This window comes from Pongo pygmaeus, chromosome 9 (genome assembly GCF_028885625.2).
Source record: "Pongo pygmaeus isolate AG05252 chromosome 9, NHGRI_mPonPyg2-v2.0_pri, whole genome shotgun sequence".
Lineage (NCBI taxonomy): Eukaryota > Metazoa > Chordata > Mammalia > Primates > Hominidae > Pongo > Pongo pygmaeus.
Window position 1 is genome coordinate 34,686,538 of NC_072382.2, and position 21,065 is coordinate 34,707,602.

Consider the following 21,065-nt stretch of genomic DNA (forward strand, 5'->3'; position numbering starts at 1 on the left):
ATATATATAAACTCCATAAGGACAGCAACATTTCCACTGATGTAGCATAAAAACCTAAAACAGTGTCTGGCACATCGTAGGAGCTCATTAAATTTTCTTAATGACTGAAAGATGAACATGAATAAACTCATAGTCTTTCCAAGTTTAGGTATTGCCTGGTCAGGACTTCTAGTTAAGCATGTTTAACCCCACATTACATATTTTTGAAATGGCAATAAAATGACACTAATATATCCACAAGGACAAGGAAATGGGGAAGAAACAGTAATAGTATTAAAAAGTGGGAACCAGATGGACAATGGTAATTTACTTAGCACAAGAGAAGAAGTAGAAACAAAATCAAAGATGCAGAAATGGTCAGGATTTGCAAGTATCATGTGCCTCTAGAAGTACAGTATGCAGCTGAAGCCAGAAACTAAATCTATATAAGAAGCCATTGCAATCCCATATTCTCTTTCCCACCCTGCCCAAGTAGACAGTGCTCCTCTCCTACTTTGCAGAAGATTGGAGGTTTCTGTTGGAGAATCTGAGGAACAGCTGAGGTTTTGCGGGGGAAGGGGATCTAGTGGTTTGCTGGAGCTAGCTTTTGCCATTGGGAGCTGGTTGTTAGATATTAAGGAATTTTGTGAACTGGTTGTTAAACCAATGGTAGTTTGAAATTAACTATGATGTGAATATTTAACATGAATGAAAATGGCAAATGCCTCAAATCAGGCTTTTTTTTTTTTTTTTTTGAGAGCTAATTTATCAGTTTACTACTACGAGTATGATACTGACAAGAGGTTGGAAGTCTGAATTCTAAATAGTGAGACCTTCCAGCCCAGTATCCTCATTTAGAGGGCAGCTAGCCTAATTCTCTGGCAGAAAAATGGAAGATTCCTTTCAGGGGAAGCTAACCTGCCTGAGAGAAAAGACTATAGCTGCTACAGTTAAGCTTTCCCAGTGATATAGCTCAGCCAGATCAATCCACAGTGAAACTTACCATTTGACAAAACTTTCAGCCGGCATTTTAATACCTCATTTTAAAATATGATTAGGTAGTTAAGGATTACTGGACATTTGAAGAAAGCCTCTGATATGGTTTAGATATTTATCCACCCAAATCTCATGTTGAGATATAATCCCCAATGTTGGAGGTGGGGCCTGGTGGGAGGTGTGTGCGTCACGGGGGCGGATTCCTCATGGCTTGGTGCTGTCCTCAAGATAGTGAATGATCTCGTTTTCACAAGATCTGGTTGTTTAAAAGTGTGTGGCACCTGCGTGCCTTGCTCTTGCTCCTGCTTTCACCATGTGATGTGCAAGATCCCACTTCACCTTCCACCACGAGTAAAAGCTTCCTTAGGCCTCGCCAGAAGCAGATGCCAGTGCTATGCTTCCTGTACAGCCTGCAGAACCATGGGCCAATTAAACTTCTTTTCTTATAAATTACCCAGTCTCAGGTATTTCTTTAGCAATGCAAGAACAACCTAATACAGCCTCCAATATGAAAAACAGACAAAACAAATAGGATAATGAAAAAACCTTGTAGAAACTAAGAAGGTATATTTAGTTAAAGGGAATATGTTAATCTACAAAACAAGAATTTTGAGTTTATAAAGAAACTCAGAGAATAAAAGAGAGCCCTTTAGATAAATATATATGCAGACATAAAAAGTGCAAAGGAAAGGTTGGAAGATAATACTGTCTGCTAAAAAGTAGAACCAAAAGACAAAAAGATGGAAAACAGGAAAGGAAATTGGGGGGTCAGTTCAAGATGTCTGGTGAGTGTCAGAGAGAGAAGAGAGAAAATAGAGGGAGAGGAAATGACCAAAGAATTAATACAAAAAAGTCATCCAGGCCTGACAGATGTAAGTTGGTCTTGCCCAATACCAATGCATATCATTATGAAATTTTGTACAACACATAAAGAAAAGATTCTAAAATTGTACAAGAAAGTAGGTCATGTACAGGGATTAAGAATGAGAGTGGTAACACAAGGTTTCAGACTTCTCAGTGGCAACACTGGAACTTAGAAGACAATAGAACCATGCCTTCAGATGTTGGGAAAAAATTGATTTCTGAAGCAGAGTTGTATTGTATTTAGCCAAACAAATTGCCAAGTATTGGTAGAATCAAGACATCTTCAGACATATAGGTTCTCAAAAAATTTACCACCCTATGCCTCCTTTATCAAGAAGTAATAGAATGTTTGCTCTACCAAGACAAGGGAGTAAACCAAGACAGGAAACTATGGGATCTGGGAAAGAGGAGACTCATGACAGAACTGAAAAAGGGTATCCTCAGAGATAACCTATTTGTATGGCTGAGAGAGAGAAGTAGGTCAAAATTGTAATGGAAGGATGGATGTCTCCAAAAAACTGAAATCGAGAGAATACCTGAAGTAGGCAGTTTCCTTTAGATAGAGTTATTGGGTGCAGACAAGAAACGATTGATATTGCTAGTGCACTGTTTTAAGAGCATGATGTTCTTGGTCATTTACTATTACTAGGATAGAGACTGTGTTTTATTCTCCCATATCTTCTCTAAAGTTTTATTTGTTTATCTTCTAAAATACAGTATGTTATCAGTAAAAAAAAATTTGTTAGAATGTTAAAGTACTCAGCATCTATTATACACACTATAAATATTTAGAAACTACTCTGTTTTATAGTTATGCACCACATAACAATGTTTTGTCAATGACAGACCACTTGTAAGATGGTGGCCCCATAAGATTATAATGGAGGTAAAAATTCCTATCATCTGCTAGTATCATACCCATCATATTGTCATAGCACAACACATTACTCACGTTTGTTGGTAATGCTGGTATAAACAAACCTGCTGCACTGTCATATAAAAGTGTAGTACATACAATTATATATAGTACATAATACTTGATAATGATAATAATGACTATGTTACCAGTTTATGTATTTATTATACTATACTACTTATCATTATTTTAGAAAAAAAAAAAAAAAAGTTGGCCAGGCGTGGTGGCTCATGCCTGTAATCCCAGCACTTTGGGAGGCCAAGGCGGGCGGATCACGAGGTCCAGAGTTCGAAACCAGCCTGACCAACATGGTAAAACTCCGTCTCTACTAAAAATACAAAAATTAGCCAGTGTGGTGGTATGCACCTGTAATCCCAGCTACTCAGGGGGCTGAGGCCGGAGAATCGCTTGAACCTGAGAGATGGAGGTTGCAGTGAGCCGAGATTGCGCCATTGCAGCCCAGCCTGGGCAACAGAGCAAGACTTTGTCTCAAAAAAAAAAAAAAAAAAGAAAGAAAAGAAAAAGAAAAAAAAAGTTAACTGTGAAACAGCCTTAGGCAGGTCCTTCAGGAAGTATTCCAGAAAAGGGAGTATTATGATAGGAGATGACAGTTCTATGGGTATTACTGCCCCTGAAGACTTTCCAGAGGGAAAATATGTGGAGGCGGAAGACATAATATTGATAATCCTGACTCGTGTAGGCCTAGGCTAATGTGTGTGTTTGTGTGTTAGTTTTTTTTAAATAATATTTACAGTGGCTTTATTAATATTCATTAAAAACTAGAAACAGCATAAATGTTCAACCCAGAGGTCAATGTATAAACTAACTATGGTGCATCCATACAACAGATTACTCAGCAGTAAAAGAGAACCAACTACTGATTCACACAACAAAATGGATGAATCTCAAATGCATTTTGCTAAGTAGATGAAGCCAGACTCAAAAGGCTACATACAGTGTTGTTCCGTGATTCCATTTATAGGGCATTCTACAAAAGCCACAATTAGAGAGACAGAAAACAGATTATTGATGGTCAGTGAAGAATAGGGGTGCTGCAAAGTGGCCCAAGGGAACTTTTGGAAGTAATAAAACTGTTCTCTATATCTTCTGGGAGTTACATGGACACATGTATTTGTTAAAATGAACAACTGGGGAGGGGAAATGGGAGCTCCTGTTTAATGGATTCAGAATTTCTATTTGAGATGATGAAAAAGTTCTGAACATGGATAGTGGTGATAGTTGCACAACATTGTGAATATACTCAGTGCCACTGAATTATACACCTAAAAATGGTTAAAATGGTAAATTTTATGTTACATATATGTATTTTTAACTTTTAGGTTCAGAGGTACATGTGCAGGTTTGTTACATAGGTAAATTGAGTGTCACATAGGTTTGGTGTACAGATTATTTCGTCACCCAGATAATAAGTATAGTACCTGATTGGTAGTTTTTTGATCTCCCTCCACCCTCAAGTAGGCCCTGGTGTCCATTGTTCCCTTCTTTGTGTCTATATGTGCTCAACGTTTAGCTCCCGCTTATAAGTGAGAGCATGTGGTATTTGGTTTTCTGTTCCTGTGTTAGTTTTCTTAGGATAATGGCCTCCAGCTCCATCCATGTTGCTGCAAAGGACATGATCTCATTCTTTTTATGGCTCTGTCGTATTCCATGGTGTATATGTACCAAATTTTCTTTCTCCAGTCTACTGTTGATGAGCATTTAGGTTGATTCCATGCCTTTGCTATTGTGAATAGTGCTGTGATGATGTATCTCAGTTTTTGACCAAAAAGTTTAAAAAGGAAAAATATAAAAATTTAAAAATAGAAAGAAAGCTTATAGAATAAGGATATAAAGAAAGAAAATATTTTTATACAGCTGTACAATCTTTGTGTTTTAAGCTAAGTGTTATTTCAAAAGAGTCAAAAAGTGAAAAAAAGTTTATAAAGTCAACTTAGCTTGATTTATTATTGAAGAAAGAAAAAATTAAAAAAATTTAGTGTAGCCTAAGTATACAGCATTTATAAAGCCTATGTTGGTGAGTAATAATGTCCTAGACCTTCACATTCACTGACCACTCCCTCACTGACTCACCCAGAGCAACGTTCATGGTAAGTACCTTAATATAGTTACATGTGTACCATTTTTAATCTTTTATACCTCATTTTTACTGTACCTTTTCTATGTTTAGATATCCTTAGTTATAAAAATACTATTTTGTTACAGTTGCCTACACTAGTCAGTGCAGAAAGATGCTGTACAGGTTTGTAGCATAGGAGCAATAAGCTATACCATATAGTCTACGTGTAGACTATATCATTAGTAGGCTATACCATCTAGGTTTGTGTAAGTACACTCTGTGATGTTCACACAGTGACAAAAATCACCTAATGATGGAATTATCAGAACATATCCCTGTCTATAACCAACACATGACTGTATATACCTATAAATTAAGGAACTGTTACTTTTATAAAAATATCTATGTTATCCTGAAATAGAGGCAATCAAAATAGGTATTCATTGGGTACTCTTAAAATGCATAGCTTCTTATGAGCAAGAGGAGAATCTCCATGTTAAAATTGTAAAATTCTTATTAGATATGTTGCCATAATTTTACATCATTTATCTTTGCATACTGATATTCTAGATGTAATTGAGAATTCTCTAAATAGATGGGAGTACTATGAATAATATGGAATTCCAATGAGATGGATTTATATATGCAATATGGAAAGTAAGCAAAACTTTTTTTTTTGAAGAAAAGCAGATGACAGAACAGTGTACGATATGGTCTCATCTGTATTTAAATATATATATATATTTTACATACTTTTATGGTTATATAGACAATTTCTGGAAAGATATACAAGAAACTGCTAAAGTGGTTACTTCTGGGGTGGAAAACTGAGAGAATAACTTTACTTTTTAAAAAAAAAAATATCCTTTTGTGTGGCTTGACATTTTTAACCTGAATGTACATAGCTTTATAAACAACTTAAAGATTCCAGATGTATTAGGCATGTAGGTAGGAGTTCTATCACTGTTTATCTTTTTATAGAAATTTACTTGGATTATCAGCAGACATTGGAAAAACCTAATAATATTGATGACACTGATTTAATAGCTTTAAAAACCTAGTCTTAGAAAACACGTGGTAGTATTTTTACTCTGTAAGTTTATTTTGTGGGAGGGAGAGTGTGGTAGTGATTCTGTTATGTTAGTTCAATGAAGTAATTAAGTTAATATGGTAAATATTTAAGTTATGCTTAAAAAGTGTTAATTTGAAATTAAAATTAAAATTGTATTTAAGAGTTTTCTAGCCAGTTAATTTCTAAAATAAACAGATAATGGAAAAAATGTTCTATGGTAGTTAAATTTCTTTAGTAGAGTTAGGCTGGATCGTGCTACATTTCATACTTTTCAGTGCTGTACTTTATATTACCTTTTCAGCATATTAAAACTTATGCAGTGAAACTGAATAATGGCAATGTTTTTATACCCTTTTATAGCCATTTCTTTATCATAACCTCCCCCTATTTTCTGTTAGCTAAACTATAAGCACCTTTCCATTAATTTATGAAAATTATTGTTGAGATAGCACATTATCACTGATCTGTATGGCACTTTCAGCATGTTAGAAGCAAAGGTCCAAGCAACATAAAACACATCAAAATTCATTAATGTGGTATTGATTATTTTTTGGATAATTAATTTTATTGCAGACCCTTGAAAGAGATAATGAGCTGCAAAGGGAGAAGGTAAAAGAAAATGAAGAAAAGTTTCTTAATCTTCAAAATGAGCATGAAAAAGCACTAGGAACTTGGAAAAGACATGTAAGTTTATTAAATAGTAAAATATTAAAATATTTTAAATAGTTTTAGACATTTAAAATAACTATAAATGCTAAGAAAATATTGCAAAAATATTAGAGGACTAAAATCAGACACATTTTTTTCTTGGTCTCATATTTCCAAAAAGGTGAATGCTTTTTTAAAAGCTAAATTTAATGAAATTCCCTGTAATGCTTTTATGCATGGAAGACCACACAAATACATGTTTGTGTATACATGCACGCATATATATATATATACACCTATATATATGCGTGCATATATATATACATATATATACATATATATAATTTGAGCTCCCATATGTGACAAAGAAAAATTAATTTACTTTTTCATAAAACCATTGCATACTATTTTAGTAAATGATTAAAATAATTATATATGTACTATTATTAACTGATCTATTTTGCTTTCCTCAGCAGTTTTGTTGAGATATATTAGAGCCATGTTTAGAACATGTGTGCAGTAGTTGACTTCTGTAGTATTACCGTTTTATCATATTAACAACATATCATAAGGGTTGTTGTATTCTAAACATGGCTGTTTCCTTAAATCACATTTTTAAATTTTATAATAATTTTTAATTCAGCAAGGTAGATAAAATAATAGTGTAAGATGAGGTAAAATCAAGTTGTGAAATATAAAGTTTCACTTTAAACACTGGTGGACCCCAAAATTGATTATTCTATGCTAATATCAATTTTAATTGCATTTTAAATTCTTTTTAAATAAGTGACAGAGTAGAAAGTCACTATGAGTTTATGCAGCTATATTTTGGGAAGGTATGATTATGTTTTAGACTATTGTGCTAATTATACTATGCAATATATTATAGTAATGGATATCTAAATACCAGCTTGATAATATTTTCTGTAGATTATTTTGTTTGATTCAAATTATTACATAAGTAACTCTTGATTTGATTCATTTGAAACTAACATGTTTTCTTTTCTTTTTTTTTTTTTTTGGGACAGAGTCTCGCTCTGTCCCCTAGGCTAGAGTGCAGTGGCGGATCTCTGCTCACTGCAAGCTCTGCCTCCCGGGTTCACTCCATTCTCCTGCCTCAGCCTCCTGAGTAGCTGGGACTACAGGCGCCTGCCACCACGCCCGGCTAATTTTTTGTATTTTTAGTAGAGACGGGGTTTCACCGTGTTAGCCAGGATGGTCTCGATCTTCTGACCTCGTGATCCGCCCACCTCAGCCTCCCAAAGTGCTAGGATTACAGGCGTGAGCCACCGCGCCCGGCAGGAACTAACATGTTTTCTAAATTTATAGTTTGGAGACATCAAGTCTTCACTGATGGTTTTGCTAAGATTTACTTAAATCTAAGAAAAGTTTTGTATTTAATTTTATCAGAATACTAAAAAATCCTTAAATGGTACACTAGTACAGTTTATCATTAGGCAACAAGCATAGTAATGTTCATTTTAGCATCAGTTAATCTACATTTTATCCGTGTACCTTCTTTTCATCCCCAGTGTTTAAAAGCCCATGGAAATGGTGCTATCAGGATAAGGAAAACTGTTTACGTGAAAAGGAAATATAAACTTAAATATGCCAAACATGCAAAAAAACCCAAAAAGATCAGTTTAGCTAAGAAAATTAAACATTCGTTTTCTCTGAGACTACAACCATGCTCCTCTCTCAAGAAAAAAAGAAAACTGTTAAGAAAAATAAGCAGTTTCACTGGTGAGGCCTCAATCTATAAATGTGGATAAAGTTGGTTTTATCTTAGAATTTTTAAGTTCTGCAATCATTTTGCTTCCATTATGCTTTGGTACTCAACAGAATATAGATAAGTAAGAAAAAGCTGCCTTGGTTCTATAAGAGTTTTCTTCAGTGGGAGATCACATTTACTTTTTAACTGTATTTCTATCTGTAAGTTTTCCACCATTCTTGAGTGAAGGGCAATAGTAGTGTTGCTACCGATATTGGATCAAGATAGGTTAAAAAAACAAAGATACTGATAAAAATAAATTGGAATCATATAAACTGCTGTTTCATATTTGGTCATTCAAAAAAATAAACAGTGAAAGAAAATACTATGCTAATAAAACTTGCATATTATTAGATAGTATATTTAAAATTCATTGAAATATTAAAAACAATGTTATGTGTATCTTTTTATTTTGACTAGATATATAACCAATGGTTGTTATATAGACAAAAAGACAATAAGTGAGAATGTTCAGAAATTAGGGAAAGGGAGGTCACAAAAAGAATTCAATTCGGCTGGGCGCAGTGGCTCATGCCTGTAATCCCAGCACTTTGGGAGGCCAAGGCAGGTGGATCACCTGAGGTCAGGAGTTCAAGACAAACCTGGCCAGGATGGTGAAACCCTGTCTCTACTAAAAATACAAAAATTAGCCGGGCATGGTGGTGGGCACCTGTAATCCCAGCTGCTTGGGAGGCTGAGGCAGAGAATTGCTTGAACCCAGGAGGTGGAGGTTGCAGTGAGCCGGGATTGCGCCACTGCACTCCAGCCTAGGCAACAGAGTGAGACTCATCTCAAAAAAAAAAAAAAAGAAAGAAAAAAAAAGAATTCAATTCACAACACTTATTGAGCATATACTATGTGTTAGACACTATTCTAGGCACTGGTTTTCAAAGATGCCTAAAATACAAGGATTATCAAAGAGCTTACACTCCGCAGGGACAGATAACTATGGAATTAATCACAATAGTGCAAGGTACTTTTTAGCATTATTAACAAAGTACTATGAAAGCACAAAATAAATCATTTTCTTTAGCTGGGCTGGAGAAAGTTTTAGAGAAAAGATGACCCTAGAATTTGGCCTTGAAAGATGAAATAGGATTTTTTTGGGGGGGTGAGGGGGAAGATGGAGTCTCACTCTGTCGCCCAGGCTGGAGTACAGTGGTGCAATCTCGGCTCACTGCAACCTCCACCTCTCGGGTTCAAGCAATTCTTCTGCCTCAGCCTCCCGAGTAGCTGGGACTACAGGCGCATGCCACCACACCTGGCTAACTTTTTGTATTTTAGTAGAGATGGGGTTTCACTGTGTTGCCCAGGCTGGTCTCGAACTCCTGAGCTCAGGCAACCCACCTGCCTTGGCCTATCAAGGTGCTAGGATTACAGGCGTGAGCCACTGTGCCTGGCTGATGAAATAGGATTTAAGCATAAGGTTCCCATCTCCACCCTTCCCATTCCATCCTGTTAGCATTTCATTTAAAAAAGAACAGAACAATCGGCTGGGCACGGTGGCTCATGCCTGTAATACCAGCGCTTTGGGAGGCTGAGGCGGGCGGATCACGAGGTCAGGAGATCAAGACCATCCTGGCCAACACGGTGAAACCCTGTCTCTACCAAAAATACAAAAATTAGCCAGGCATGGTGGCGGGTGCCTGTAATCCCAGCTACTCGGGAGGCTGAGGCAGGAGAATTGCTTGAACCCGGGAGTCAGAGGTTGCAGTGAGCCAAGATCGCCACTGCGCTCCAGCCTGGTGAAAGAACGAGACTCTGTCTCAAAAAAAAAAAAAAAAAAAAAAAAGAATAGAACAATCATGGAGGCATGAAAGTCCATTTTCAAGGACCATGAATAGTCTACTCTGAATTAAAAATGGGATGTGTGAAATGTGACATTGGAATACAGGTTGAGATCAGCTTTTGAAGACTTCCTTACTAGGAGATTAGAATTTAAGTAATGGGAAGCCATTGAAGGGTTTAAAACAAATAAGTGACACAGGCAGATTGTGTTTTAGAAAAATAATTCTTGCAACAGTATGGAGGATGGCTGTATGGTAAGAAATCAATAAGAAGAATGTTGTAATAATCTAATCATGAACCTATGAGTGTGTGAATTAGGACAATACCACAATGAAGAGGGATAGATGCAGGATGAATTTTGGAAGTAGACTTGGTATGGTTAGTGACATTTTATATATAATGGATATTGGGAGGGGAAAAGACACCAAATATTCTCAGGTTGGTATAACTCATAGAATGATAATATCATTAACTAGGTTAAGGAATGTAAAAGGAGAAGCAGATTTTGTGGATGAAAACAATGAGTTTAATTTGAGAACTGTAGAATTTATGGTAATTTCAGAACATCTAGCTTGAAGTGCATACTATCCATTTGGAGATGTTAATCTACTCCTAGGAGAGAGGTTGGGGAGGAGATATAGATTTAAGATTTATTAGCATAAAGGTGAAATTTGAAGTTATAGGTTAAATAAGATAATCTGTGGAAAGAGTGGAACACTTGAAGGAAGAGTGCTTAAGAAGAAAGAACCTTGGGTTTCTTATCCCAGGAGCCAAGAAAAAAGAAGAAAGAACCTTGGGAAAAGCCAACATTTCGTGAGTGGTGTGTGTGTGTGAGAGAGAGAGAGAGAGGAGAGGGGTGTGTGTGTGTATGTGTGTGTGTGTGTTTGGGGGCAGGAGGGGAGAGGGAGCCGGTAAGAAAGGTAGGAGGATAAAGAGAGAGTACTAGCATGGAAGTCAAGAAAGGAAGCTGTTTCAAGAACAGAGTAGTCAACATGGTCAAATGCTACAGAGCTATTAAATGATGTGAGACTTGGAAAAAATCCTTTTGCTAATTTGCAGGTGATATTTGAGAAAACAGTAGAACAATGAGGGCAGAAGTCAGGCTATTAAGGAGTGATGGGAGGTTAGAATTTGAAAGTAGCAAGTATAGACTTTATTTTAAGAAATGAGAAAGACAGGGCCAGGCTTGGTGGCTCATGCCTGTAATCCCGGCACTTTGGGAGGCCGAGGTGGGCGGATCACAAGGTCAGGGGTTCAAGACCAGCCTGGCCAACATAGTGAAACTCCATCTGTACTAAAAACACAAAAATTAGCTGGGCGTGGTGGTGCAAGCCTGTAAGCCCAGCTGCTCGGGAGGCTGAGGCAGAAGACTTGCTTGAACCCCGGAGGTGGAGGTTGCAGTGAGCCAAGATCATGCCACTGCACTCCAGCCTGGACGACAGAGTGAGACTCCTTCTCAAAAAAAAAAAAGAAAAAGAAAAAGAAAGAAAAAGTGAAACAGACAGAGGAACTGGGTCAAGGAGGAAAAATATTAGGAATGTGCGTAAAGCATATTTGTAGGCTGACGAGAAGATGCTGATGTAGGTGTGAGAGATTGAGAACAGGCAGAAGAAAAGAGAAAATTCCTAGAATTAGGACTTAGAAAGATAGGAGAGGAAGGAATGAAGAATACATGGAGAGTTTAGCCTTGGAAAAGAAATACCTTGCAGAGATAGATTTAAAGATGATTAAAAATAGATGAAATGAACAGAAAGTAACATGAGTTTACATCTACTGGCCTCTATATAGGGCTTTATAGAGGAATATTGATTATAAAAATATTAGGAATAGTAATTATAGTATTTATAATAAGGAATATTACAAGCACTAGTGGAATTTGTGGTAGGAGTTTTAAAATTGTTCAAGAGAAACTTTTATAAGAAACTTTTAAACTTTTATAAAACCACAAATATACTTTTCCATGACAAAAGAATATTTTTCTCCTCAGTGGAACTTACCTTGTCTCATATTTGAGGCTTCTGTGAGAGTACTCCTTTCCCCCAAAATAAAGTTTATGAAATTTTATAGGGAGTGAAAGTCTAATTTATAGATAAAAATATACGGCTGACATGTCAGTTTCTGTGGTACCACTTAGTGCTTAGTACTCATCTAGCGGAATTCAAATCTGTGTGTGCAATTTGTAACAAGAAAATTAAACTTTAAGGAAACAATGGAAGTATAATGTTTGTAGAATGTAAAATTCATAAATTCTTATTTATGAATTTAATTTTTTGTTTTTTATGAATTTAAATAAATTTTTTTATGAGACAAGAGGTAGTTTAATATTGTCATAAAGGACACAGTCCTCAGATTTAGCTTTGGAATTAAATCCTCACTGCAATTTTGTATCTACTTGATCTGGGACAAGTTACTTAACTTCTGTGAGCCTCACATTTCTTACCTGTAAATTGGGCATAATAATACCTCATAGGGTTTTGATGAGTATGCAATTATGCTTATTAAGTAGTCAGCCCAATTCAATAAATGGTAGCTCTTAATATTAGTAATGACTTTGTGATTGTTTTGATTCTTTGACTATTTCCTGAAACTTTTGTTAATGAAATATTTTCAGACAAAACATATTTATATACTTGATATACTTGTTTATTCTGGTTCCTTTTTTATAATAGGCCGAAGAACTTAATGGAGAAATTAATAAGATTAAAAATGAATTATCATCCCTTAAAGAAACTCATATTAAGTTACAAGAACATTATAACAAATTATGCAATCAAAAAACGTTTGAGGAAGACAAAAAGTTTCAGGTAAAATTTAAGTATGTTGTGGGGTACAAACTATCAAAAAAATTAAGACTGTCACCATGATTTCTTTCCCTGTTTTATACTTTAAGTTTCTCAACTTTAAAAAAATGAGTATATGCATGTGGTCTCTAATACATTTTTAGTTAATTTTTGTATACAGTATGACATAAGGATTGAAGGTCATTTTTGTATATGAATTTCCAATTGTCCCAGCACAAATATTTGTCAAAAATTCTATTTTCTCTCCCATTGTACCTTAGTACTTTCTTTGAAAATCAGTTGATCAAATATATATGGGTCTATTTCTGGACTCTTTGTTATGATCCATTGATTATATGTCTATACTTAAGCCAATACAACACTGTCTTTATTAATGTAGCTTTTAAAGAAGCTATAAAACGTAGCTAAGTCCTTCAACATTGTTCTTTTTCCAAAAAAGCTTTTTCTATTCTAAGTCCTATATTTTCTTTTTTTTTTTTTCCTTTTTTACTTTTTTTAAATTATTATACTTTAGGTTTTATGGTACATGTGCACAATGTGCAGGTTAGTTACATATGTATACATGTGCCATGCTGGTGCGCTGCACCCACCAACTCGTCATCCAACATTAGGTATATCTCCCAATGCTATCCCTCCCCCCTCCTCCCACCCCACAACAGTCCCCGAAGTGTGATGTTCCCCTTCCTGTGTTCATGTGTTCCCATTGTTCAATTCCCACCTATGAGTGAGAATATGCAGTGTTTGGTTTTTTGTTCTTGCGATAGTTTACTGAGAATGATGATTTCCAATTTCATCCATGTCCCTACAAAGGTAAGTCCTATATTTTCTTATCACTTTTAGAATCAGTGTCTCAATTTCTGTTTTAAAAGTCTGTAGGGTTTTATTTGGCATTGAGTCTGTCGATGAACATGGTATAGCTTCCATTTATTTGGATATTTTAAAATGTCTCTCAGAAATGTTTTGTAGTTTTTATCATATAGGTCTTGGAAATTTTAGGTTAAATTTATTCCTGGATATTTTATATCTTGGAATCCTAATGTAAACAGTACTTACAATTTTTATAATTGTTCATTGCTTATATATAGAAGTACATTTTTTCAAGACAAGGTCTTACTATGTTGTCCAGGCTGTACATGAACTCCTGGGCTCAAGTGATGCTCCCACTTCAGGCTCCTGAGTAGCTGGGATTACAGGGATGAACTGCCATGCCCAGCTTAGAAGTACAATTGGTTTTTGTATATTGACCTCATTTTTAAATTAAGTTATTGTTATAATAGTTGTTTTCGTTGAACTTTGGGGGTTTCTATAATATATGATCGTGTTGTCTGCAAGTTTAAGACAGTTTTACTTTCTTTCTAAAACGCTGTATGCTTTTTCTTTTTCTCAATTTATGCACTAGCTAGGACCCTCTAATCTAATGTCGAATAACAATTGTGAGAGTGGGCATGCTTGCCTTGTTTCTCATCTTAAATGGAGACTAGTCTTTCACCATTTCTTATCATTTTAGCTATATGTTTTTGTTCATACTCTTTATCAGTTTGAGAAAGTTTCCTTTCATATCTGGTTTGCTGAACTTTTATCACAAATGAGTTTTTATCATGAATGGACATTAAATTTTGTCAAATGCTTTTTTCTGTGTCTATTAAGATGATTGGTTTTTTTTTATTCTTTTCATATTAATTACATCAATTGATTTCCAGATGTTAACCTGCATTCCTGGGATAAACTTGAGTTGATCATTATATATTATCCTTTTTATATATGGCTGGACTTAAATTGCTAGGGCTTTGTTAAGGATTTTGTATTGATGAGGAATGTAAGTTTTGTTTGTTTTTTCTTTGAAATATTTGAACTGGTTTTTGCGTCAAGAGTAATACTGGTCAAGTAAACTCAGTTGGAATATATTCCTTTCAATGTATAGAGTTGGTATGATTTCTTTATTGAATGTTAGGTCGAATTCACCAGTGGAGCTATGTAGAATTTCTTGGTGGGAATATTTTAAATAACAAATTCAGTATTTAAATTATTTACAGGGCTATGCAGATTCTCATTTCTTCTTATGTTGGTGTGCAGGAAAGAGTTAACATAGCACCCCTGTGAATGCTGTACTTAGAAAGACCTCCTAGTAAAGTTGGCCCCTGGCTGATGCCTGGAAACTTGAATTTTGGGAGGATTCTCACCATTTCCTGACAAGAGTGGCTCACTGTACTTAAACTGTTAGTACAAACAGTGTGGTTTATTCTGAACAACTGCTTTCTTTCTGGGATTCTAGAATTTTGGCACATGCTACATAGAGGGTACCTGCATGAACAGCACCCTCCCCCAAAAATCTTTGGGTGCTGAGTCTGTAATGAGCTTCCCTGGTAGACAGCAATTCACATACGTTGTCACAATTCAATGCTGTAGGAGTTAAGCTTATCTTATGTGACTCTACTAGAAGATGACTTTTGGAAGTCTGGTTTCCTCCAGACTGCAACTCATGTGCCTTTTCCTTTACCTATTTTTCTTTGTATTATTTCTCTATAATAAATCTTAGCCATGTGTATGGGTATATATTGAGTCCTATGAGTCCTCCTAATGAATCTGATTTGGGGTGTTGTGGGACCCCAAAAGAGCCAGTTGGGGTAATTTTTATCTTTCAAAGAACTTGTCCTTTTCATAAGTTGTCAAATTTATTGGCTAGGGTTGCTCATAATATTCTCTTATTATTATAGTCCTCTGGGATCAAATTGATGCCCATCTGTCATTCTTGATATTTATAATTTGTATCTTCTCTCTCTCACTCTCTGCTTTTCTTGATCATTTGAGTTAGAAGTTTTCAGTTTTATTGATCTTTTCAAAGAACCAGGTTTTGGGCCAGGTGCAGTGGCTCACTCGGGAGGCTGAGGCAGGGGAATCCCTTGAACCTGGGAGGCAGAGATTGCAGTGAGCTGAGATCGTGCCACTGCACTCCAGCCTGGCAACAGAGTGAGACTCTGTCTCAGGAAAAAATAACAAACAAAAAACAGGTTTTGATTTCATTCATTTCTCTCCCATGTTTATTTATTTGCTATTTCATGGATTTTTGCTATTAATTTTCTTATTTCCTTTATCTGCTTACTTTGGGTTTAATTTGGTTTTCTTCTAGCTGCTTAAGCTTGAAACATAGATTATTTACCTTTCTTCTTTTCTAATATAAATAAGCATATATAATATAAATGTTAAAGCTATAACATTTCCTCTTAGCACTGCTTTGGTTCCATCCTACAAATTATGATATGTAGTTTTTTCATTTTCATTCAGTTAAAAAAACTATATATATATATTTTAGTAAAGTATACACACATACACACACACGTATAAACATGAAGCAAAAACTGACAGAACTGAAAAGAGAAAGATAAATTCACAGTTATAATGAAAGATTTTAACATTCTTCTCCCACTAATTGATAGAACAAGTATACACACACACACACGCACACACACACACACACAATCTGTAAGGATACAGAAGACTTGGACAATACTGACCAACTTGACCTAATTGACACTTATAAAACATTCCACCAACTGGCCGGGCGCGGTGGCTCACACCTGTAATCCCAGCACTTTGGGAGGCTGAGGCGGGTGGATCGCCTGAGCTCAAGAGTTCAAGACCACCCTGGGCAACATGGCAAAAGCCCGCCTCTATTAAAATAGGAAAAATTATCCGGGCATGGTGGCACACGCCTGTAGTTGCGGCTACTGGAGAGGTCAAGGCACGAGAATTGCTTGAGCCTCAGAGGCAGAGGTTGCAGTGAGGCAAGATGGCACCACTGCACCCCAGCTTGGGCTACAGAGTGAGACTCCGTCTCAAAGAAAACAAACAACAAAAATAAACCTTCCACCAACCAACAGCAGAACACACATTCTCTTCAGCAGCACATGAAATATTCACCAAGATAGGCAATATATGCAAAAAATAAGTCTTAGTACATTTAAAAGGATTAAAGTCTTACCTAGAATGTTCCCTGACCACAACTAAATTAAATTTGAATTCACTAACAGAAATATATTTGGAAAATTCTCAAATGTTTGGAAATTTAACGACATATTTCCAGTGGGTCATACTCATACCCATATCCATGGGTCAGAGAGAACCTCACAAGAGAAATCTTAAAATTTTTGAGCATGGACAACGTGGCAAAACCCCATTTATATATCTCTATGTCTGTCTATCTATCTGCCTGCCTGCCTGCCTGTATGTCTATTGAAAGAGAGACAGGGTCTTGCTCTGTCACCCAGGCTGGAGTGTAGTGGTGTGATCACACCTCACTGCAGCCTCGATCTGCCAGGCTCAAGCAATCCTCCCACCTCAGCCTGACTATGGGTGCACACCACCACACCAGCTAGCTTGCTTCTTCCTTTCTTCCTTTCCTTCCTTTCCTTCCTTCCCTTCCTTCCCTTCCTGCCATTCCTTCCCTTCCTTCCTTCCTTTCCTTCTCTCCTTTCCTTCTTTCCTTCCCTTCCTTCCTTCCCTTCCTTCCCTTTCCTTCCTTCCTTTCTTCCTTCCTTCCTTCCCTCCCTTGCCTTCCCTTCCTTCCTTCCCTTCCTTCCCTCCTTCCCTTCCTTCCTTCCCTTTCTTCTTTTCTTTCCCTCCCTTCCCTTCCCCTCCCTCTCTCTTTTTTCTTTCTTTCTTTCTCTCTTTCTTTTTCTTTCTCCTTCCTTCCTTCTTTCTCTCTCTGTCTCTCCCCCTCTCTTTCTCTCCTTCCTTCCTTCCCTCCGTCCCTCCTTTCCTTTCCTTTCCTCTCCCCTCCCCTCCCCTCCCTTCCCCTCCTTTCCTTTCCTTTCCTTTCCTTTCCTTTCCTTTCTTGATGAGGTTTCACCATGTTGCCCAGGCTCAAAATATTTTAGGATTTTTCTTGTGGTGTCTCCTCTGATGCATGGGTATGAGTATCACCCATTGGAAATATGTTGTTTAATTTCCAAACATTTGAGAAAATTCCAAATATCTTCCTATTAATGATTTCAAATTTAATTTGGTTTTGGTCAGGGAACATTCTAGGTAAGACTTTAATCCTTTTAAATGTACTAAGACCTATTTTTGGCCAAGTGTATTATCTATCTTGGTGAATATTTCATGTGCTGTTGAAGAGAATGTGTGTTCTGCTGTTGGTTGGTGGAATGTTTTATAAATGGCAATTAGATAAAGTTGGTTGGTATTGTCCAAGTCTTCTCTATCCTTACAGATTGTGTGTGTATGTGTGTGTGTGTTCTATCAATTAGTGGGAGAAGAATGTTGAAATCTTTAATCATAACTGTGAACTTATCTTCCTCTTTTCAGTTCAGTCAGGTTTTGCTTCATGTGTTTGTAAGTCCTGTTATTAGCTATATGATTTATGATTGTTATGACACATTTATTGTTCTGATTTCCTGATTGACCTTTTTATCATTATGAAATATCCATATTTATCCTAGTAATATCTCTTAAGGTGTGTTTTGTCTGATAATAATATAGCTATTTCATCTTTTGATTAACATTTGTATTATATATCTTTTCCATCTTGTTACTTTTTTATGGGAGTAGTCACATTTCCTTTTCTTATGTTGAATTATAACATGAGGAAATCTTTAATGTTCTCTTTTTTTGAGAACTGTTTATTGTATTTTGTTACTGTAGTTAATGCACATATTGTTTGCTATTTTAACCATTTTTATGTGTATAGTTCAGTGGCATTAAGTACATTCGGAAGTGGGCATGGTTATGTACCAATAAAATTATATTTACAAAAACAGCTGGGTGCAGTGGCTGATGCCTGTAATCCCAGCACTTTGGGAGGTTGAGCCAAGTGGATCACTTGTGGTGAGGAGTTCGAGGCCAGCCTGACCAACATGGTGAAACCCCATCTCTACCAAAATACAAAACTTAGGCAGGTGTGGTGACATGTGCCTGTGATCTCAGCTACTTGGGAGGCTGAGGCAGGAGAATCACTTGAACCCAGGAGGTGGAGGTTGCAGTTAGCTGAGATCCACCACTGCACTCCAGCCTGGGCAACAGAGCGAGACTCCATCTCCCTCCCCCTTCCCCACAAAACAAAACAAAACAAAACAAACAAACAAAAAAACAGGCAGCAGGCTGCATTTGGCCATTTGACTGTAGTTTGCCAATCCTTGTTCTAGAGTTTAATTTATCATGTATACTTTCCAATAATATTATACCAAAGTTTATGATAAGGTAAGAAACTTACAATACTACATTATCATTTTCTCCTTCCTGTCCTTTGTGTTGTTGTTATCATACATTTTACTTCTATATGTTATAAAACCTACCATATATTATTTATTTCAAAGAATTACCTGACAAAGAAAATTAAAAATGAGATAAAGTATCTTTTATATTCACCACCACATTTACCACTTCTGTCACTCTTTATTCCTTTGTTTAGATCCATGTGTCCACCTGGTATATTTCTTCAACCTGAAGAACTTCCTTTTAACATTTTTTTTTTTTTTTTGCATGTCTGCTGGAATTCTTTCCAGCTTTTGTTTGTCTGAAAAGGTGGTTTATTTCTCCTTAATTTTAAAGAATATTTTCACTGGATATAAAATTCTAGGTAATTTTTTTTCATTAATTTTAAGATGCCATTCCATTTTTTTTTCTTGCATTGCTTCTGGCAAGAGGTCTATGACAATTCTTATATTTATAACCCATCTTTATTAAGTGTCTTTATATCGGCTGGGCGCGGTAGCTCACGCCTGTACCAGCACTTTGGGAGGCTAAGGCGGGCAGATCATGAGGTCAGGAGATCGAGACCATCCTGGCTAACACGGTGAAACCCCATCTCTACTAAAAATACAAAAATTCCCCGGGCCGGGTGGCGCATGCCTGTAATCCCAGCTACTCGATAGGCTGAGGCAGGAGAATCGCTTGAACCCGGGAGGTAGAGGTTGCAGTGAGCCGAGATTGCGCCACTCCAGCCTGGGCAACAAGAGCGAAACTCCGCCTCAAAAAAAAAAAGTGTCTTTATATCTCTGACAGCTTTTAAGATTTTTCCTTCATGTCTGTTTTCAAGCAGTTTGATTATGATGTACCTTGGTATGGTTTTCTTGGTGCATATCTTGCTTGGAATTTATTGAATTTCTTGGCTATATATAGTTTTCATTAAATTTGGAGAAGTTTTGGTCATTGCTTCAATTTTTTTTTCTGTCCCCCTCGTCTACTTTCTGGGACTTCAGTTACACATGTTAGACTGCTTAATATTATCCCACAGGTTACTGAGGCTCTACTGCATATTTTTTCAGTCTTTTTTTCCCTCTCTGCTTCAGTTGGGATTGTTTCTGTTGTTATGTCCTGAAGTTCATTTATATTTCTTTTTAAAATGTCTAATCTTCTATTAAGCCTATTCAGTGAGTTTTAAATTTTATTTACTGTAAGTTTCATCTCTAAAATTTCCATTTGGTTCGTTTTTTCTTTTGGGATTTAAAATTTTTCTCTTCATTATGTTCGTATCATTGTCCTTTAAATCCTTGAACATTTCTAATAGCTGTTTTAAAGTTCCTTTGCTAATTCTATTATCTCTGTCATTTCTGTATTTGGTTTTATTACGTTATAAATAGTGACATAACAGGTAACATTTTCCTGCTTCTCTCCCTGTCTAGTAAATTTTTATTGTATTAGAACATTTTGAATTTTACATTGCTGATTGCTAGATTTTGCTATCTTTATTTCAAGAATGTCGAAGTTTCGCAGGAGGTTAAGTTACTTGCTGATAAGCTTCATCATTTTGAGGCTTATTTTTAAACTTATGGAAGCATCTAGAATAGCCCTAGAAAGGCATGATCCTGCTGGGGTCTCTACAAAATGTCCCAGGTATTCAGTAAGTTCATTCCTCTCTGGCGTGTTGGAACTCAGAGTTTACCTAGACCTGTGGGAGCTCTGGAAATTCCTCAGCTTGTGGCTCCCCTGCAAGTCTTCATGGACTTTTACTCCTCACATGTCCAACTTAATATCCAGCAACAGATTAAATAGCAGATGCCTGGAGCTCTTTTTCTGGGTAGCGCCTTCATCTTCAGTACATTGCCTCACAAATTACAGCCAGTTTAGCCTCTCTAAATTCTGATGTTTGTCTTCCCAACTCAGACCATCTTGCTTTGCAAGAGTGCCCCTTCCTTGTGCTATGGTGTAGCAAGTGT

General features: G+C 36.4%; 1 protein-coding gene across 2 annotated transcripts in view; it reads left to right on the plus strand.

The window, feature by feature from the left end:
• CCDC73 (coiled-coil domain containing 73) overlaps positions 1 to 21,065 on the plus strand; it is a 186,055-nt gene that overhangs the window by 140,886 nt on the left and 24,104 nt on the right. For both annotated transcript variants that reach the window (XM_054441614.2, XM_054441615.2), the window contains exons 13-14: positions 6,478 to 6,588; positions 12,781 to 12,915. In XM_054441614.2, the coding sequence (XP_054297589.2) occupies positions 6,478 to 6,588; positions 12,781 to 12,915 (246 nt within the window). The remainder of the gene's footprint in view (positions 1 to 6,477; positions 6,589 to 12,780; positions 12,916 to 21,065) is intronic.